A 23,011-nucleotide genomic window follows, 5' to 3' on the forward strand; every position below is an offset into this window, starting at 1 on the left:
CACTCGGTTGTTGTAAATCTCTCGCGCGATTGTTTATTTATGCATTTTATATTTTACTTATTTTTTTAATTTCTCTGGTGATATTCAAACTTATACATATGTACCGTTATTAATGTACAAAACGTGCGCAACTTCACAAAAATTGCTTGTGAGCTTTAAAAAATTGGCAAAAGCAAGTTGCTGCTACATTGTGCTTCACTATAGGCGCACACGCACACATCCACACATAAGCACTCACGCACACAGTCACGCTCACGCACATATTTCAATATACTGATTCATGTCAATAAAATTTGCACGCTGCTCTTGAATTTTACATAAAGTGCCGGCGAAATGTTTTGTTTGCTGCGAGTTTTTTTGTCAATGCTTGCTGCTATTTATGCGCTGTTGTTGTTGCTGCTGCCGTTGTTGCTTGAAGCTCTTTGTTCTTTATTGGATTTGCCTACTGATTTTGTGATTACTTTTTTATAGACGTGGGCTGCTCAAAATAAGTGTGTTTTGCTTGAATCCATTCATCTACAAACATACATTCATACATACACATATGTATAACTCTGAGTGCATTTGTGTAGGTGTGAGTATGTTTTATACGTTGGTGTGTGTGTGGTTTGGCGTTCTTTTTATTATTTGGTTATTTTCTTTAAAGCTGCTTTGACTTATAGCTGATTTTTCACATTTACTTCAACCCATGCAAGCTTCTGTAATTCAAAGCAATGTGTGTATGCATAAGTGTATTCGCATACCCAGTAGGAAATTGAATTCTGCATAAATGCAGGGTAGGCTAGCAACCATATAGAAGCTACTTTTTAAGCTGCCGTCATTAATACTGAGCATTAAGTCCAATTTTTGCAGCGAAAATATAAATTTAGTTTTTTTAAAGGAGATGATCTCATCTTAGTCGTAAATAATATTGAGCAATATCTTGTACATGGTTACAAGAAAAGCTGTAAGATAGCTGAAAGTGTTCGAACAATTCATTAATTTGATAAATAACAGATTTCAGGGACCTGATAACACCATCAACCCAAAATAAAGTAGTCAACCTTTTGTTGGCCAGAAATGCTTTTCAAAAGAGCTCAATTCAAAAGAATACTAGGCTTCTTTTGTTGTTGTTGGTATTGTTACAGCGAAATAAAATACTTCACAAATATTTTTCTGGAATTTACCAGCTCATGGATAAAACCCGAGAAAGAAGAAAGAAGAAGAAGAAGAAGGATAAAACCCAGCTCCATATCGGTTATGTAAAACTGACGAAGGTAGACGCGAAACAGCTAACCTCGCTTTTGAGGTTACACAATAAACAAAGTTCTGAAAATGTTATTAGTCGCATGAAAGTATATGCTATATTACAGGAGTTGTGAGAATTCTTTCAATAAGCTCCCTAAAAACAAACTAAAACAAGTAAAAGAAAAAGTTCGGGTGTCACCGAACATTCTATACTCTCGCATGATAAAGTGATAATTTCATTATACGTCATTTACATATTTTTCAAATACCGTATTTTTGTAAAGTTTTATTCCGCTATCATCATTGGTTCCTAATGCATATATTATACTCGTACAGAGAAGGCATCAGATGGAATTCAAAATAGCGTTATATTGGAAGAAAGCGTGGTTGTGAACCGATTTAACCCATATTTCGTACATGTCATCAGGGTGTTAAGAAAATATTATATGCCGAATTTCATTGAAATCGGTCTAGTAGGGCGACGCCACGCCCATTTCCAATTTTTAAAAAAAGCCTGAGTGCAGCTTCCTTCTGCCATTTCTTCCGTAAAATTTAGTGTTTTTGACGTTTCTTGTTAGTCGCTTAACGCACTTTTAGTGATTTTCAACATAACCTTTGTATGGGAGGTGGGCGTGGTTATTATCCGATTTCTTCCATTTTTGAACTGTATATGGAAGTGCCTGAAGGAAACGACTATATAGAATTTGGGGGTATGTTAAGTAATTTCTAAGATAACAAAAACTTAGTAGGTTGTAGGGCCACGAACTTATCCAAAAATCGTTCAAATATGAGTACAATACGATCCTTTTTGCAAATTTTTAATATTTTGATGGCTAAAGAGGCAGTCACATAATAATTAGAAGCGGATTTGTCTGTCAGAAACACGTAGAGTAGATTAGTCTGATAAGCTAATAACCCACGCATTTACCAGTTTTGGTCTTTAGTGATTCCAGTCGGATTGTCGTTACGTATTCTAAGGGAAGTAGTCATACCTTATGTCACAAGTATTTTCTCATCACTCTTTGATACTTCCAAAAATTAATTGTCAGACAACAACAACTATTTATAGATCATCACCGAATCTAACATTATAAACTCGCAACATATAAGAAACCGGCGAAACTACCAAAACAATAAAATAAAAAAATTTATATTTGGCGGATTGCAAAAGGGTTTGTCGCTAGCTCAAATTTTAGTCTCGAAACGTAACTAACTAAGGCTTATCCTTGATGGAAAACTATCATGGTGTCCAAATATTGAGGACAGAGGCAAGAAGGCAAGAGTTGCCTAACAATGCTTTAGGGGAGCTATAGGGAAAAGGTGGAAACTCCCACAAAACTTTGTGGTTTGGCACATCGAAGCCATAGTCAAGCCAATAATGTTCCATGATGCATTCGTCCGGTGGAGGCCGCTCGAAAAGGCTAAATTTGAACGTGTTCAAACAGCGACTCTCATCGGCATCTTCATCCGTAGGCTACAACAACAGTAGCACTTAATGCCATTTTAAATATGTATATCCCCCGATACATTGTCGGCAGGTATATGAGATATGGGGCACAGGGAAGCTAGGTATATGAAGAGGTCCGACCAAGGACACGCCGAAATGTTTTCCTTTTTCAACTGCATTCCTGATAACTTGGATCACCGCGTCTCAGAGGTCACTTGTGGCGGCTCCGACGAAGAAGATGTGGATGAGGAGAAGTCGCTGCAGAAGAGACGCAGAGAGCTTTTTACTGGATGATTCGGAGCTAGGAAGGAAGGTTGGTGGGGAAGTTTCCTGTAAGGAGCAGCTACCAAGGTGGCGGTAGCCGTACGCTGCAAAAAGCAGTCTTTTTTAGGGAGATACGTTTTCACTCCGACAGCAGAGTGACAATACTAGCGCTGAGCTCGCAAACTGTGCGCTCAAGGCTAGTCAAGGGATGTCTGTCCTCACTGTAAATAGCATCAAGCTAGGTCATCATCAGAATCGTAAGGGTACCCAGTCACTGCGAAATCGCTGGCAACTGTAAATCCGATGAGTGGAACCGAGTTGGCTACTTGCATTTACTGGACTAATGGATCGCGCGTGTGCAAGTGAGACAATTCTAATGATCGACCTCTTATCATAACATAATCAAAATAAAAATGGCGTAAAATAGATTGATCCACGGCTGAAATTTATTTAAATATGAGTGAGGTTATGTCGAGATGTACATTAAACGCCTAAGTGACTTTTGAAAATGCCACTGTGGTGGAAAAAAGTGTCCAGCAGCTCCCACATTTAGGTTGCAGCTCTTGATTTTATATGCAATGCAGGAATCAATAGGTTTTAAGTTAACCCAAATGGTTGATATATTTTAGGAGACATTTTTTATGCCAAAAATTCAAAATTTGCTGAACTGATTTGGGCCTCATTGCGTGCGCCTTTATAGAACATAAAAATGAACTTTCTACTCTTTTAACTCTTTTTCAATTTCATCTATATACATCAGACTTGCCATAGACCAAGCAAAATTCATATGGGGGACAAGGGTTCTTCTTTGGGGTTTGTATACTTCTTCTAGTCTTCATAAATGAGTTTCCTTTTATTTTAAAGGGTGCTTCTTCGCCACATAACTGTTATTATGCCATCCTAAAAGTTCGAAAACTTGGTGAACGGCGACTCGCCAGTTAAACATAAACTTATAACGGTAATTTTATGCGTTTTCTCGCTATTTCTACACAAGGTCATTAGCAAATTTATTCGTTTCCTTTGAGAGCATTTTATATCAGAGCGAAACGTGCACAATACTTAATTATGAAAAGCATTTTATTGAGAGCACTTCCCGCTGGGACATTGCACTTGCTTTCTATCAAAACAAAAACAACAAAAAAAACATTGGAGTATTGCAGCCAAAGCAAAAGTGCTCGCATTTATTTTATGGCTCTGTACGGCGACATAAAGACACATAAATTTGAACACCTACCAACTAATTGTATATAAATATATTTAAATATGTAGATACATATGTAAATGTAGCTACGTATATGTCTGGCTGTGTGTTTGTGTGCACGTCGCCATCAAACACGAAAATATATTTGCGCTGACATTAATGCGAGACGAAATTAAATTTGGAAGAGCAATTAAATTTGTGAGTGTACGGTTATTAGCCGAGTGCCATTGTTGGCCCTGGGGTTCAGCTTTAGCGCAACAGCGCAACAGCGCTGCAGCTTTTGTTCTTAACCATCAAAATGAAAGCAACAAAAGAAAATAATAGCGAAATAAAAACGAAAGGAAGGTTGCGTTAGGTGTTGGCGGCGGACCGGTTCAATGGGGCATTGCCTGCTGCTCGGCCATTCAGCACTCAGCGCACTTCAGCCACTCAACAATGCAACAACAATTATAGAACAACAACAAAAACAACAACATTTACATAAAAACGACAAAAACAACAAATATAAAATAACAACAAAAAATTGCAACAACAATTTTACAACAATAGCAACAACCGAAACAATTATACAACAACAACAATGAAGCTCACACGAGTCCGGCTTTGAGTGTATGCGTGTATGTGATTCATGCGTTTATTGTTGTTGTGATCGATGTCGTTGTTTTTGTTGTTGTCGCTGTCGTTGTTTTTACTATTCTTACAGCTCTCACCGCTGCTTCTGTTGGCTTTATACAATGGCTGAAATCTTCGGGTTCATTTCGATTTTTAATTGCGCGGCTGCGTTGTTGCTCTGCTGCATCAGCAAAAATTATTGCAGCTTCATTCATTTACAGCGTATTTTATGAGAAATTGTTTCGAATTTTAGCAAAGTTATTGAATTGAAGGAGTTGAGTGTGGCAGACGTTCGGCAAAACACTGAAAGGAAAATTAACCGAATTCGAAGTAAGCAGCAATGGAGTGAAGAAAAATGCTTTTCCAATTTTTGTTAATGGATGGGAGGAGAAGTCGCAGGAAAAGAGAGTGGTATGAACATCAGAGTCATTCACTTGACTTGGCCTGGGTTGCCGCTGATGGATTTAATTTTCTTTTTATACTTTTGTTAATTCTCTTGATGAAAGAGGAATATAATTTTGCGGTCTACACTGTAAGCGATAGGATGCATGATGTTGTTATCAATCGTAGACTCATCTTTGCAGATATAGACCAACGACGAAATAAAATAAAAATGAGAAAAAACGTCAACTTCCTGCAGATTGCAGATCGATATCTTAAAAATTGTAAGTCTAGTTCGCATATCCTTTACATTAGGGGTATTTTTTTTACATGGCGGGTCCCAAACCCAGCACACAATCCTGGGAAGGGATGATTCGCCTTCTTACTTTAGCTTTAACCGTATTTTTCTTGGCTACCCAGAGGATACTTGGTATAAGACCTGAAGTCGTGAGCTGCTTAAGCCAGTTGTAGAAGAATCGTTTCTGGTCACTTCCAAGTGAAGGCGCTCAGAAAACTTTCCTTACTTGCGTGCGCTTCTACACATGGCTCCATTCTCGAATTGCGTAGACTTTTCTCGAACAAAGACCGAATTCTATAAACCAGTCATCATCCTCGTCCTGCTATATGGCGCAGGCGCATGGACAGTGATAATATCTGATGAATCGGCGTTACGAGAACCTTAAATCTTCCGCAAAAACTTTCTCTCGAACACTCCTAAGGCCGACTCATCAGGTGATATCATTGTCCATGTCTCCGCACCATAAAGCAGGAAGCGAATTATAAACGACTTATAGAGCTTGGTCTTTGTTCGTCAAGAGAGAAAAGTTAGTGTACTACAGCAATTTATGTTCTCTTACGACAAGCTCTAGCTCACGACAACCACACTTCATATTTATAGCTACAAGAGAATGTTTCGTTCTACAATAGAACTGGAGACTTCCTACCTCTAGTCTCTGTAAAATGGTCTGACGTTGTAAAGAATTCTCTACAGACAACACCTGAGCTACCGATATAACGAAGCAAAGCCAGATTTGTATATTTATGATTACGTAGGGACATGACAGATCGCTGTTCTGCACTCTCCATGTGGTTTACTGTGCATATCAGCCAAGAATGAACTTGGCGCACTTTGGTGAACTGGTAACTAGTGCGATCGAAGGAATTTTGAAGCCAGGCATTAATGACAAGAGACCTCGTGAGTAACCTTCAATAGATAACGTGTTTTTCTAGGTGTAGGGTCACTGCCTGTTGTGGATCAACGCTACAAGGCTATAAATCTGATTTTTTATGAAGCCAAGTATGGTGTTCGTTTTAAAAAGGGTGAAGCATAATCTCCTTAGAATAGCCGTTTAGACTCCTCCGCTTTTGGGAATTAAAGTAGAATCGATTTGTATCTCATGAGTGAAAATTCGTCGAAGGCATTCTTTTGGTACTGCAAAAGACGTGTTCCTCTCGGAATTAACCATAATACTAACCATAATACCTAACCTAAGCTAGGAGAACAATAAAACCTTAAGCAAGTCTACTTAACTTCAATTTAAAGCGTAAAGAACTTGTAACTAAGGCTACATACCTACCAAAATATGGTGCTATTGGAGCTCGTTTGGTTAAAAGAAATAGCTTAAATTCCAATGCGTCTCCCACGAAATGCGCCAGTTAAGGGCCATGACCTTTACTGCCGCAGTTTCCTATAAAAAAAATAATCCCTTTTAATGAGTTAGCCGTAAAAAACCGTTCATTTCGAGTAGGAATGGAAATAAAAAAGCAATGAAATGCCACCTCTGAAGTGACGCCTCTTTAAGTTTCCAACATTTAGCGTTCGCCGCGGACTGTTGCTGTCCGAAACGTCTCGCCTAGGCTAATTTTATTAACTGAAAAGCAATCACAAAAGTAAATAATAAATAAAGCATAGAGAATAGGCAAAGCCAGTGGAAAAAAATACAACAAATATGCGCCGAAAGTTAGAAGTGGTGGCTGGAGGAAACAACGAACGAAAGGTTAACACCCGGCGAGCTGAAATTTACCCGGAGTTCTACTTATACGCCGAACGTGTGTTTACAAGCCGACACATGGGGGAAGCACATACGCGACGCGCACTCAATTTTATGTGCAATAAAATATATTTTTTACAGCGCTGGCTGAATTCTTATTTAGATTTTGGCTTTCAGGCTGTCCGACATAGAGCCAACATTGTTTATAGGCACACTCATGTCGCTTAAAGTTACATATGCTCTTTGGGGTGGTACTTAAATGACGGAAGAGAAGTTTTGAAGTGGATTTCGGAATTTTTGATTACTAAAATGAAGTTGAATTGAAGGTATTCAGCTGTCACCAACATTAAAGTAAGCCCTAAAATATGAAATTTATTTATTTTTTCGATTTTAATGAAAGTTTACCATAAGCATTAATATCTCATATCCAATTTGGTCACACAAATTTTACATATAATATTTTTCGGTACCACCCTATTGTGCAACTATGTAACATATGAAGCCACTTTTGTCGTTTCGTCGTTTGCTGGGCGCTTTATTGTCATAAATCTTTAACACGCGACTCGCGCGACAGCTGTAATACACCTATAACGCGCCTGGTCCATAAATATTCTAAAGATGTTTTTCGCTACCATCTAAAATAACAACAATAACAATGGGCTGCAGGCAGCAGTTTGGCACACAAAACAAAAACCAAAAAAGAAAATAATAAAACTGAGAGTAAAAAATGAAAAAAATGGAAAAAGCTGCGCCGAACAAGAGCAATGCCGTCAACTTAATGCCTCTCGGCATTACCGTTGTTATTGTAGTGGTTATTATTGTTTGTTTGTGCAGTTGTTGTTGTTGCGGATGACACATGTTCTCGTTGAAAATTTACACCAGCATTAGAATAACAATGACATGGAATTGGTTAAGTGTTGTTATCCTATATTATTACCTTACTAACAATGTGCATTATTAGCATGACAAATTCCAGCGCTGCGAAGGGGGTGGCGTAGGTTATGCGGGTGTGGCACGACACACATACATACATAAGTTCATAAATATGCAAGTAAGGCATGCTGATGTCAAAGTAGTTGACATTTTAAAGATCAAAATACAGTAATATGTGTTTATATGTAGGGGTGTGTATGTGTCTATATATGTACAAGTATATAGTATATATGTATATGTATACACTATATACGTACCTATGCATGTGTATATGTTGGCCAAATTATTGTTGTTGGCACGAAATTTTAAATTTTGAGTATATGCTTATATTGTGCAAGATTTTTCAAGAGAATTTGGATATAAATATATGTACACAAAAATTAGGGTGTGCCAAAAAAATTGTTTATTTTTCTTTAAATCCTATAAAATTATTCATATTGTTCAAAAATGAGAAAAAAATATATGTACGTATACAAATATGAAAATATATTCATTCACATACATATATTAGGGTGCGTCGAAAAAAAGTTTTTTTTTTTTAAACCCATAGAAATTTTTATGTTGTTCAAAAATGAGAAAATATATATGTACGTATACAAAAATGGAAATATATCTATACATATTAGGGTGTGTCAATTTTTTTTTTAATAAATATTCATATTGCTCATAAATGAGAAAAAAATATAGTTAAGTTGAAATTTATAATAATAATATTAACTATACCAGCAAGTTTGTATTTAAAAAATAAATATACAGGAACACTTTCATGTTTTGTTCGAATGTTTATTGAATTTGAACAAATTATTGTATAGCGAAAATGAAAATTTATTCCTGTAGAGAATTCAACAGTCTACAAAAAGGATCTACAACGGTTTTTGCTAAGTCAAGGTGCTCATTAGTTATTCAAGGTCAAGGTCCAACATTAAATCGTAAAACAATAATTCTACATTTTTTTACACTATTTCACAACAAAATGCCACAAAATTATAAAATATCTAATTTATTATGATTTTGGTTGTTTTTATTATTCGATAATTTCATAGAAATACTTACATTTTATTAAAACATAGTTGGAAGTATTAAAAATGTTGCAATTTTTATTATGTTTCAAAACTCAAAACTTTTTTAGTGTCTTAATATATACTATATCAAATTTATATCGAGATTTTAGCGTATAATTAAATTTTTTTTTGCCCCACCTTAATAAATGAAACTTTGGTAATGTAGTAATTATATTTTTTTATTGTTCCACCCTAATATATAAAACTTTAATACTACAGCTATTTAGCTGAGTGCTTAAAATATGGCAACAACAACAACATACTATTTACTTTACCATTTAGTTTTTCAATTTAACTGAATAAAGAATTACAAATAGGTGGCAACCTGACTCAAAAATGTTTCACTGACAAGCCTTTTTTAGACTAGTTTTTTTGATACCCATATTGTAATTTATCGCGTTGTAATAGTTTTCTATATTAAATATGTTGAAAAAGTGGCAACCTCCATACGTATTTTTAACTTCAATTTGTCAACAATATCATTATTGTGATACCAAAATAATAATAATTTATTCTTTATAGCAATTCTATTAAAATAAAGTTTTGAGCGTGTGGCAACCCTTCTAAAAATATATGAATTTGATAATGCTGATAAAGTTCTGTAGTTAGATAAACACATATTTTATTTTGGTATTAATATATTTGTTATAAATTTTAATCAATTCACAGTTTGAAAGAGGTGGCAATTCTCAAATTTATTCAAATTAAATATCACAACGAATAACAACCATTAGAAATATAGTTTAATTTACATTTTTCAAAATATCTTTCTTTTGATACGAATATTTTCATAATTTGTCAACTTTATCAATTATATTTCATTAAAATGTTTATGCAAGTGGCAACCTTCTGAAATATATTAATTTGATACAAATATAGCGCTTTAGCTATATCCCTATTGCGCTAATTTTCTCTTATCAATTTTAATTAATTCGAAATTTGAAACAAGTGGCAACTCTCAAAAATTATTGTGTGAGTTTTCTTAGGTTTACTTATTTTAAACGCCTTTTGCACTAATTTGTCTGAGTTACAGATTTTATCAAAATTAAAATAAATTAAAAAGGTGGCAACTTTTTTTTTAATAATATTTTTCATTTTTATTTTTAATTTCAAGTCGACGAGCGCTACTGTTCTCTTGAAATATTCATTTATTACACTTTATTAAAATTAAAAATAATTAAATAAGTGGCAACTCTTTCTTAATAACATTTCTTATTTTATTATTGATTTCAAGTACACGAGCGCTACTGTTTTCTTGAAGCTTTAATTAAAAATATTTTATATTTATTAAAAATGTGGCAACTCATGTTTTAATGATATTTGTTATTTTTTATTTTGATTACAAGTCCGCAAGCGCTACTGTTCTTTTGAAGCATTCATTAAAAAAAACTGTGGTATTTTTGCATATTAACAGAAATTTAAATATTTTTTCAACACTGTGGCAACGTCGTGAGTTCATATTTTTGTATCGTTCAACTCCTTCTCACTTATTATTCGGCTTATTACACATGTTTTCTTTTCTAAATTGAGACCATTGAAATTTTTTGTGAATGCTGGCAACCCTTTTCTAACTACATATATAATTTATGCAAATAAGCATAAAAAAAATAAACAATACATATATAAACACATACATACCCGGAGCCTCAAGCAAATTTTCCAAACATTGTATTTTATTTTTTCTGACTCTGTGCTTTTCCAGAAAATTTACAAAAATTATATTGATTACTTGTTAGGAAAATGTTAAATAATTTAATAAATGGCCACTGCAGGATCTCTAGTATCAAAATGTGTAAGTTAAGCAAATTGGTACAAATGAAGTTAAAAATGAGTAAATCTATGAAAAGTCTCTAATTACTAGTAGAAAAGTGAAAATAACAAGCAAAATGTTACGTATACGCTCCGGTATATTGCTTATTCGTATGTTACGTATACGCCATGGTGCAAGTTGGATCAGTGCTTTACCAGGAAATTTGTAGCTCAACAATATTTTCAAGTCAATTTGTGACGTTATTTTAAATGAAAATACTATATATTACAATAACAATGCCAAAAAGTGTAGAATATGTAGATGGCAGGGGCTTTGTATGCGAGAGTGTAGGTGGCCACTGTATACAGCTGTTGCCAGCGCATTGTATTAAACACATGCGTATTAATGGCATCTTTTATTTCCACGAAAAACTTATTTATTCTTATGTTCTAGCAAATTTCAACCAAAAATATTACATATTTTTCTCAAAAATAAACTTTTTAACAAAATATTTTTAGCTAAGGCGCTTATCACATTGAGCATATGGCATTTATTTAGCAAAACTATTGAAAGTCACATGAAAATATTTTAGAAGCCATTAGAGTTGACACTTGCAACTATTTACACAAATTTGTGCCGTTTTGTGCAAACTTTTTCACATCGCTTGGGTGAAAAAGAAAAAAGTTAAAAAGCAAAAAATATGCAAAATGATTTAAGCAAATAATACGCTGTACTTCAGACGCGATCGAAAGTTACAAACTGCAATTCATAATCAGCGATGTGAGTGCTTGAATGATCGAATGAATACGCCATGGCTGAATGGGTTAAATTTACGAATCATTTCCGCTTAAACGCGCCGTTAACTCGTACAGCAAGCGCCAACGGCAGCAGCACACTTCAATATGACACAAACAAAACTAAAAAAAAAAAACAGAAAAAAAACATAGAAAAGAGGAGTAAAATGTAGAAATATCAGAAGTAATTTTTTCCAACTATTACAATGATAATAAAATAATATTGCCATTGTGAGTATGTAACATGCCGCACAGTAAATGATGAGAAACGCAACTAAAGAAATCACATTCAATATTTTTCTATGCTTTCGAGTGCCATCATATTATGTTTTCATGCTGGCAAAGAAGCGGTAAACGATTTGCTATTGTACAAGGCTGATGGCATCCAATGGAGTAAAGCAGTTATAGGAATATCATATTATACATATGTATATGTATGTGTGATGTGAAAAATGTGTAGCTTACATATAGATGTGAATAAATACAAAGAAAAAAACATAAAAAAGCAAAAAATGTTTTTTTTCGCGCATATCTCTACACCCTTTATACTAAATGGCTACATATATACACACATATCCACACATACTTACATATTTACCGCAACCACTATTTCCGCTTTTTCCCCAAAAATGTCACATTGTCAGCAAGAATTTCGGCGTTTCTTTGCGCGTGTGTGTGTGTGTGCGCAAAATCTGCGCAGCGTGTGTTCTCTAATTTATGTGAATGCATACAAATCACACAGCAATATAGGCGAACGGCGATATATATCTCGATTTTGCCAAAATATATCATTGCTTGCTGACGAGTGACAGCGGCTGGCGTTTGTGACATTTTATTGTTGCTTTAGTAAATAAGAGCAAACAAAAAATGATTTCAATATATATGTCCATATATAAAAAAATATATATATGCATGTGTGTGTGTGCGCGCGCTCTTGTGGTAAGAACTATGCGACACATTATTTGATTGCGATTGCTTAGTCAAACACTCACATATACGCGCACACTTACACATATCTACTTATTTATGCACATACAAATTGGTAGCCAGATATGTGGAATATACGAAGATGGGGTTTTGGGACAACACTGAATCACTTATCGTGCTTGGTTGATAAATAAGCAGCGTGTTCACAAATTATCGTGAAATATTGGTAGTGATTGAGTTGTAGCGCAGCAGCATTAAGCTTAGTAAATAAATTCAGCGAAAATTAAATTATTTCTGCTGGAAAAAAAAAAAATTATTAACATTGGTTTAATTTAGTTTAAGAAAATAAAAAACTTATTAAAACAATTTTAATGGGTTTAAATTAAAATGAAATTTTTTTCTGTCGCAAATTAAAAACAATTTAGTTTAATAAAAAAGAACTTAATTAAAACAATTTAAGTTGAGTAACTGACCTTAAATTAAAAATCAAAATCTTTTTCTACTGCAAATTAGACAAAAAATAAATTAAAGAAAATTTACTTTAATTTCAAAAATTAAATTTAATTAAAAAAGTTATTAGAAACATTTTAAATTTAAATAACAGGGAAAATTAGTAATTTTAAAATAATATTTTTTATTTTGCTGAATATACCAAAAAAAAATTAATTAAAAATTAAATTTAATTAAACACAAAATAAATTTAGCTGAAAAAAATAAAATTTAAGCAAAAGCCTTAAATTGAAAAGCAATAAAAAATTCAAAAAAAAGTTTTTTATTTTAATTTAAGAACTAAACAAAAAATTTCCAATTTAAGCAAAGGTCTTGAAATGCGAATTATAGCACAAAGAGAAAATAAACAAGTAAGGAAGGGCTAAGTTCGGGTGTCAAATAAAAATTTCCAATTTAAAGTGATAATCGGTCTTGAAATGCGAATTATAGCAAAAATAGAAAATAAAAAAGTTGAACTAAAAATCGCCAATTAGTTAAAAAATCGCATTTAATAAAAAAAAAATTAACTATAATAATTTAAATATAATTAAAATAAAATAAATTAAGACTGATTTCAAAAATAAGAAACATCATAACGAAAAAATATAAAACAAGTGGTAAATAGTTTGACTTAAAAAAATCAAAAAGTAAAAATCCAAATTTTAAATGAACTTTGTGAGTTAGTTTATAAAAACAGCTCACTTCGAACTTAAAGATTAAAATATTTTATTTTGCTTTCTTCAAAATTTCTTGTTGCGAGAATATAAAAAAGGAAAAAAATCGCCAATTAGTTAAAAAATCACATTTAATAAAAAAATATAACTAAATCAATTTAAATATAATTAAAATAAAATAAATTAAGACTTTCATAACGAAACATAAAAATCCAAATTTTAAATGAACTAGTAAAAATATTAAAATATTTTGGTTGAAGTTTTCAAAATTTCGTTGAAACATAGCAAATTTAAGTAAAAAAAAAATAATTATATCTTAAGAAAAATAATAAAAAATAGAAAGAAAATTTTTCTATAATTAAAATTGAGTTACGATACAATTTATTATAATAATTTAAAAGTTATAAATAAATTTTAAATTTTTTTATTTTAAAATATAGTAATTTTAATTAAAAATTAGATATTTATAAAGAAACATCATGTTTTCATGAATTTTCGCTATTAATCTTTTAAAATTAAATAAATTAAATTAACTTTAAAATTATTTAAAATAATTTAAAATTTTTAAATAAGTTTTAAAAATCTTTATACCGCAATATTGTAATTTTGATTAAAAGATAATTATTTATAAAAAAATAACGATTTTAAAATTATTATTATATATTGAGATTAATTAAAATAATTTAAAATTTAAATAGCTTTAATTGAGAAATACAAAAAAAAAATTAAAAATAAAAGCACAAAGAGAAATTTAAAAATACTATATTTTCAGAAATAAATTAATTAATATTTTCAGAAATTAAAATAAAAGTTTTTAATATTAATTAAAAAAATTAGATTATACTGTATAATTTAAGTTTGATTAAAATGACTAAAATTTGGAATTAGGCAAAACTCCAAAACAAACACACAAAATATAAATTAAAGATAATTAAATTTTATTAAAACATTTAGTAAATTATTTCCAAAATTAATGTAAACAAGCAAGGAAGGGTGCCGATATATGCGGTACAAAGTCATCGGAAGTTCGAAAATCTTTTTATTAGGTATATTGGGGGCCAAGGAAGGTATTGCCCCGATTCAACCCGTTTTTGACAAACAGTCTTACCATTGTAAGATGAAGATTATCCCTTAATTTTAGTTATATATATCAGACATTGACCGACATTTTCGATCAAGAGTCTACTATAGGTACCGGGGTCTAAATATGCGGTACCTAGGGGCTGGGACAGTTTTTATTGGATTTAAACAATTTTTGGTCGTAAGGTGGCACGCACTAAAGATATTATTCGTGCAAAGTTTTTTACCGTTATAATAATTGCCACCTAATTTGTGTACTGGAAACTGAACGAATTAAGTGGAATTTAAAATTGTGCTACATGGGAAGTAGGCGTGGTTATTGTTCGATGTCGCACACTCTCACAAAGTGAGATAGAATATGAAAAAAATTCTGCATACTAATTTTTTAGAAATCCGTCTGTCGGCTCCCAGGTTGTAGTCCAATTTTTATCCCGGTTTCTATAAAGCTCTCTCATACCATCCCGGTAGTAAAATTAAATGTTATATGGGGAGTGAACGGGGTTTTCAACCGATTTCGTCCATTTTCACAATACAAGGTGCGTTCCATAGTAAACAGGAACAGGTGGCGCCATCTATATGTCGACTGATGCGTTAGAATCTGCTATCCTTATCGATTGTCCAGTGAGAATTTCATGACTTTTCATGAAAATGATTGTAAGTGAAGTTATTGCGTCTTAAGTGTCAGTATGTTTATGTTTTCGGAGCGTAAATGAGCTTCTAACAAAGAGCCAGAATTAAATTTTCTTTTAAAATTAGTAAAACTTTTACCTAAACGTTTCAATTGATGAAACAAGTTTATGGCGATGATTGATCAGCCGAAATCATCATTGCAATTCATGGCAATGGAATTGAACATCTCCAAAACATCGACCGAACATTTGAGCTTACGAAAGGTGTGTAATAAATCCATTTAGTGGTCAACTGGTCAAGAATTGGTCTTTACAAGTATGTGAGCGAGCTATGACCACTATCTTCTTGTATTAAAAAAACACGTTGAATTTCCTGACTTAAATAAATGAATGATCTCATAATTTCTGTCATGTGGAGTAAAAATGCGGCTCTTTAATGATTTTTCCATAAGCATACCGGTGTATACTTGAATTCAAATAAAATTGAAATTTATTACTTTCAATGGCAGAGTTATTTGAAATTTAGGTATTATATATTTGGCAAGATCAACAAGGTTTTTCAATATACTCCAGAAGTGAATTTCAGTTAATAAAGTTCTCAAACTTCGCACGACCCACATATAATAACTTCCAGTAACTCCAGGTCTTATAAATTCAAGACGAGTGTTAGAAAGTAACTGGAACTTTTAAGCATAAGCAGAGATCTTTTCTTCACTTGCGTGAACTTCTGCACATAACTCCATTTTCGATTGTAGCAAACTACTTCGCTTAATCTTGTCTCTGATCCGCATATATATTCAGTTAACAACTCATGTATCGGGGTAATCAGCACCTCAGTTTAACTTCTTTATCCTTAGGATGGTTTCACCATCTGTTCTACAAAATTTTATGTATTTAGTAGACAAATTTTTACAATGACTAAATATTTTGCGTGTTGTTACACTTCTAAGTGAATTCAAATATTTTTGAGTATGAAGCTATCCGTATAGCGACTTAAGCAGCAGGAAATTTGCTATTGAAATAATGACTTATAAGCTTCTCCAAGTATTTTCGTTTTCATTTCAATAACTTTTCTCAGTCAGTATAATATCAGACTTAAGATATGATAGTATATTATTCAGATCTGAAAATTCATTAAAGCAGAGTTGTCAAATTGATATATTCGTACATATAAAATAGTACCAGTAGGGTACCCGTATATAATTAATTTCTTATATCCTGGACAGAGTGCTATAAGTTTGTCACGAAGTTTGTAATACGCAGAAGGAAGCTTAGGAGACCACATAATATATAAATATACTTTAACTATATAAATATTCAGCGTGATGAACTGAATCGTTTTCGCCATGTTCATCCATCTGTATATATGCCAAATAGTCCTACAGTTTTTGAGATATCAGTGAGAAATTTTTCTCATGTCCTTTTCTCGCCAAAAAGCTTCTGATTTGTTGGAACCACTAATATCGGACCATTATTACATATAGTTGCCATACAAACTGGCCGATAAAAAACAAGTGCTTGTAAGGAAAACTTTTTTATTTGATGAGATATCCGCATTAAATTTCTTTTGGATCATTTTCTGAAGCAACTATGCAATTTTCGAAGAACTTGTTTAGAACGGATCAGTATGGCATATAGTTGCCATACTATTTGATCAAAATCAGGTTTTTGTAAGAAATCCTTTGTATTTGCAAGGAGTATTATGGCTTCAGTGTTGTTCAAAGTTAAAATTTTCGCTTGCTTGAGAATATTTTCGCCAATTTAATGCCTCAAAACAGCAATTTATAAAAAAAAATATATTTATTACATAGTAACCTGCGGATTCATAGCTCACACATGCGTATCAAATTATGAAATGGAAATTATTGCATAAGGCGTGTTCAAATCTTAATCAAGTTTTGCTTGCATCTCTCTTCTTTTTTTTCGTTTGACGAAATAATATACTAAGCTGAAATTATTTTTAGAGAAGCTCTTCGCTTCTCTCTTCTCACCTTTTTAGTGCCCACAGCGGCTTCTTAGCTCAGTACCACGCCAATGGTCGCAACAATCAACGAAAATATTTTGCATAAAGTGGCAACGTAGGTGGCTACACAAGCACACGTTTTGTGTGGGCGGTGATGGAGCCGTTATCAACACGCGTCGCCACAACTTTCAATAATAGCTTAATTTTTATGAATAATAAAGCTTGTCCTAACACATTATCATCATCCTGCTATAAGCACTCACACTTACTTACTATAAACACATACATACACACACACACATATTTATAGTAGCTTTAAGCGTCTACAGCAATTTCGATATTTTCCTCTATTTACCGTTATTCCCTTTGTATTTCATTCCAGACAAACATTGCCAACGAAGCGCCAAGCAGCAAGCTAGAAAGCATATAACCATAGTAGAACAACGCTCTTGGCAACAACAACAACAAAAATAGCAGGCAACAGCCGTAGGGTGAATAGAATTCAGCTAAAATTGAATGAATAGCCGTGAGGGCGTATGAAGGCGGCCAGCCAAGGCAAGTAGACAGACACATGTGCGCATAAATAAGTGCCGTTGAATGAAGACATATATAAGCAAACACATATACATATATAAATTTATGTTTATATATGCGCATATATGCATTTAAGAACCGTTATATAAATCAGTAGCGACAAGAGTCAAGTCGCAAGCGCCCCAAGCGCCAAGCGAAAGCAACGAAATAACGGTTTTTCCACTTACAGACTATTTTTACAGTTATTGCTGCTATATCGCCACTACTACTAGTCCCTGCTAGTCGCTACAAGTCGCTGTTACCCCTGTCCCATTACAAAAACAATACGGCCAGGCTGCGCGACAACTATCAGCAAGCGGCAACGTTGAACTGAATTGGTCTGCTTAACATCAATTGTAGCACTTGACGACACAATAGACGCACGGCGGGTGGTGCAAAGCAACTACAGCAATAACTAAAACAACAACAACGAAAACTATACGAAAGAGTTGTAGCAAGCAGCAGAGACACAGCAAAGTGCGGTGGCAGCAAGAAGGCAACACTGCTGAATGTGCAACATTGTGTGGCAGGGCAGCGTAAAGACATTGCAAGCTTACAACTAAAACAACAACAACAGCCACAAAACACGCAAGAATTATTGCGAGCCGCACGCAGTGGGAGCGTAGAGTCAACTGCACACATATTGTTAGCCTTTTTGTTGTTGTTGTAAGTGTGGCATAAACACTGGCGTAGCACACTAAACTAGCAACAGTGCGCTTGTATATTTGGCGCGGCGAGCACAGGCGACGACAATAACGAAGCGGTAAAAGTGCGATAACTGCGAAGCGACGCACACACCGGCGACACAAGTGACGAAAAAGTGCAGAAAAGTGTGTGTGACAGAGTTGCCTGGGTGGTAAGGAAGTGTGTAACTGTAACAGGACATGCAACGCAAGTGAATTAAGCACGCACACACAGGCGAACATTTGCAGCAAAGTTGCAGAGGCAGCGCCGTAAACAGCAAAAATACGATAGCATACAAGAAAACAAGCAAAAAATCATCAACAACAGCAACAGCAAAAAAACATTGCTCACATTCCAGACGAACGCGTGCGCCAACGTGCAGCACAAACGAAGGTCGACTGGCAGCAGTTTTGAAGAGCATTGAACGCAGCGCCGGCCGCTGGCTGCTGACAGCAATAAACATAACAACCGTTATACGCGCAGCAGTAAAAATAACAACTGTAAGCGATACACGACGCAGTGTGCAAATCAAACGCACATCGAAACAACAACCATATATGCATAACTAAACAAGTGTTGCGTATACGACACGGCGCACGACGAGAGGCGCGCAGCAAACAGCGCAGCACAGCACTTGGGGTGCAAGAGACGTTGTGACGTAGACTACAGTGGAGCACAGCGCGTGATAGCGATAGCAACAACACAAAAAAGAATAAAAAAACAACAAAAATAACGATAACAACAACACATCCCCCCAGCAAAGAAAAAAAACAAAGAACAAAAAAAAAGAAACACTAAACTAGCGTGGAAAAATCCGAAATACGAGTAAACAAGCAACAACAAAGTGCACAGCATAATAGCAGTAACAGTTACAAGAGCAGCAGTAACAGCAACAACACACGCTAGCAGCAAAATGGATGCTGAAACGGAGGGTCTGCCACCCAATAACACCATTGTCGAGGTGACAAGCACCGAAACGGATTTAGCTACGCGACGTCGTCTCTTCAAGACACAACCGTCAACATTGGCCTCGCGGCGACAGCAGGCGGTATGCGTGCGGCGGGCGCATAAAATGTATGGAAATAGCAAAAATCCGAATGTCGTGTTGGATGGCCTGAATATGACTGTTCCTAAGGGTTGCATGTAAGTGTATGCTTAAGTCATTTTATATTCAACATACGAAATAAATATGTTTACACCTACACACACCCATATACATATGTACATGCATAGACGCTTGTGCTTGCGTATAGCTCCAGCTGCTGTGGAGTGGTGGAAATATACACGACACTGCAAGTTTGTTGGAAAAAAGTAGTTGGTGGCGCAAAAATGCGAAATAAAGTAAATACTATTAAGTAAAGTATGGCTGTGTGAGTGTGTGTGTGTGTGCGGGTGCGCAGCTCGATTGTAAGATTGACACATAAAAGTGCAATAAAAATAGAAATCACTGCGTAACTGTTACTGCGTAAGTATGTATGCTTGTCTGAGGCTCAGATTGCAAGTTAGAGTAAAATGTGTTTTGGCCTTGACGGAATTGGAAGCGTTGACAGTGAATTTAATGAAAGACAATATATGCTTCGATATACCGACATTTGCGAAATCCAAAAAAAAAATATTTCTATTAAAAAATCATGAATAACGTTAACTTCGGCTGCACCAAAGCTAGCATATACGCCATAAATTAAAAAAAAAAAAACTTCTCAAAAGTAGAAATTGACTTTGATCGTTAGGTTTGTATGACAGCTATACGCTATAGTTAACCGATATGAACGATTCCTTTGGAGGTCATGGCGTTTCACTAAATAACAATCCACGTTAAATTTCGTGAAAATATCGCGTCAAATAAAAAAGTTTTCCATACAAGAACTTTATTTTGATTGTTCAGTTTGTATACAATATATGCCATATTGCTCTGATCTTTGAGATTATAGCGTTTCTTTAAATAATATGTTACGTGAATATATCAAATAAAAAATTTTGTTTACACAAGAACAATTTGTTGTTAATGCCATATACGCCATAGTGATCCGATCTGAACAATTCCTTCAGAGATTATATCATTATCTTGAATAATAATCGGAAGCACATGGTTCCGATCGTTCAGTTTGTATGACAGCTATATGCTATAGTAGTCTGATATTGGTGGCTCCGACAAATGAACAGCTTCTTGGAGATAATAAACTGTGCGAAAGATTTCAGATCGTAATCTCCAAATCGTAGCAGAGAGAAGGACTGACAGAATGACTCAGTTCGACTCAGTTCGACTCAGCTCGACACGCTGATAATATATATATACATATACATATATTATATAGTATCAGTGTTTATTTCTGGGTCTTATAAACTTCACATACTTAGTTTTAAAATCGAAAACTCAAATAGTTTTTGAGTCACCACCTTCTAAAACAAACCCGTTCAGTTCAGTCAGCTCTATCAGTTGACATTTAAAAGTATTTTTTTCAAAGCTACATTTTTTAAATTTGTTTTTGCGAATACTTGGAGAAAAAGCAGACAATCCTATCAAAAAAATTTTAAATTTTGTCTCAATTTTCATATTTTTAGTAGGGTGGCAACGACTTAAAACCAGCCTACAGAAAAACATTTTCTCGGCTCTTGTTAACCATAATTAAAGGAGAGATTTTAACTTTAGCTCTTTGGGAAAATAAGTACTCATGTGCTAAAGATAATTTGTGATCTTAAGCGTTCATTTGATCGACAATAATACAATATTTGTTCCAGAGCTCGTAAGGCTTGCCAATAAGCTACAGAGATATAATTTTTCGCTTTCTGTTACATTAACACTGTATTGAGGTCTCCTGCTCAAGTTATTTCCTGTTAGATGAGTCGTCCTAATGGCAAAATAAAATGGGAGGACTCCATCCTTGAAGATTAACTTCGTAAGAGCCCAATGCAATGACATACAGAAGGCTCGAAAACGACAGAAGGAATTGGTTCTCGAGAATATTTTACGCTGAGATTTATGTCTTTAACAGATCTACAGAGATCATTTTGTGGAGGAACTATCACGGTGAACGAATTGTCTCTACTCAGTGATAGTCTAGTGGCAGTTCAGGTAATCTCATCCTTTAAAATCAAATCAAAAATGGTACTGGAATACATTAAAGTGCTTAACAGGGTTTCCACTGAAAACAACAAATAGGCATCAGTGGAAATGAGCAAGTCCATCTCCTGGCAAAAGAAGCTGCGGCAACCAGTCTGACAGGAGTGGAACCGTTCTTTGCTGTTGACCCCCACACTTTACGAGAGGAGATTCGGAAAGCGGAAGGGACTAATAGAAACAAAACGTTCTTCTCAGAAGCAAATTACGGCAGCTTGTGGCATTTCATAAAGATCACTGTAGGCATTCGATATTATTTACACAAATTAAGTTACTATTCCACAGTTCGGTGTTGCTTTTGCGGCCAAAAAGCCGAGGCACCAGGGCACATACACCTAGATTGCCCCGCAATTGTAAGAAGAAGAAGTCAGGTTATCGGGCAGTTGAATCCAATGAATGCAATCATTAATCCTGAAGCTATACTAAGCCTCTTTGATTTGAGTGGGTTAAACGAATTTTTTTAATGACAGAAGAGGGCACAATAGGCTGCGGGTCGCAGTGAAATCCTCCAAATTTAATATACCTATCTATCTAACATTTTCTTTACTCCAGTTAAAATATTCGCAACACGCTAAACTTCATTCATCCATTTAGCCAGTTCGAAGCCGATAAAGCAAATCTAAATAAGATGTGCGACAATAACTTTACTGTCTTTTCATGGGTTATTCCAACAATCACCCCTCTAGTCAACTGCCATCTTCTGACTGATGGCGAGGTGTAAGCTACTCCCTTCGATAGACATTTTCTTCGATTATATTTCTTTTTCGCAGACGTAAGCGGTGCTTTTCCTTCTTGACAAGATTAAAGTTTTATGTGCACACACACTAACTTACACTGATGCACATACATTTGTATTTATTTCCTCTCTACTGTGGAGTACTTCATCAGCTCATAAATATGTAAAAGCCTTGCTGCTCTAAAACATCTATTGACACTTGAAACCCGTCAAGAGTAACACATGGCAACTGATATAAAGATGTACGCAAAGATTTACTTATCTGCACAGATCGGAGCCATGTAGGAAAATATGGAAAATGGGGTGAAGATGAGATAAGAGAAGATACTTGAGAAAATAAGGCTTGTAAATCCGTTTCTTCTAAAAAAATGGGTCAGTAATAAAAGCTTAAGGCAACGAGACTCTGATTGGAACTTGCTCGGAATATAACTGACTCGAGCTCGTACGGGTTAAAAGATACTGAACCATTTATAATGT

General features: G+C 34.4%; 1 protein-coding gene across 2 annotated transcripts in view; it reads left to right on the plus strand.

The window, feature by feature from the left end:
- The window catches only part of LOC126751526 (ABC transporter G family member 20), a 179,092-nt gene that overhangs the window by 69,908 nt on the left and 86,173 nt on the right, over positions 1-23,011 (plus strand). For both annotated transcript variants that reach the window (XM_050461855.1, XM_050461856.1), the window contains one exon: positions 17,806-19,823. In XM_050461855.1, coding sequence (XP_050317812.1) covers positions 19,594-19,823 — 230 coding nt within the window. In that variant the 5' untranslated portion in view covers positions 17,806-19,593. The remainder of the gene's footprint in view (positions 1-17,805; positions 19,824-23,011) is intronic.

Source organism: Bactrocera neohumeralis, chromosome 2 (assembly GCF_024586455.1).
Source record: "Bactrocera neohumeralis isolate Rockhampton chromosome 2, APGP_CSIRO_Bneo_wtdbg2-racon-allhic-juicebox.fasta_v2, whole genome shotgun sequence".
NCBI classification, from domain to species: Eukaryota; Metazoa; Arthropoda; class Insecta; order Diptera; family Tephritidae; genus Bactrocera; species Bactrocera neohumeralis.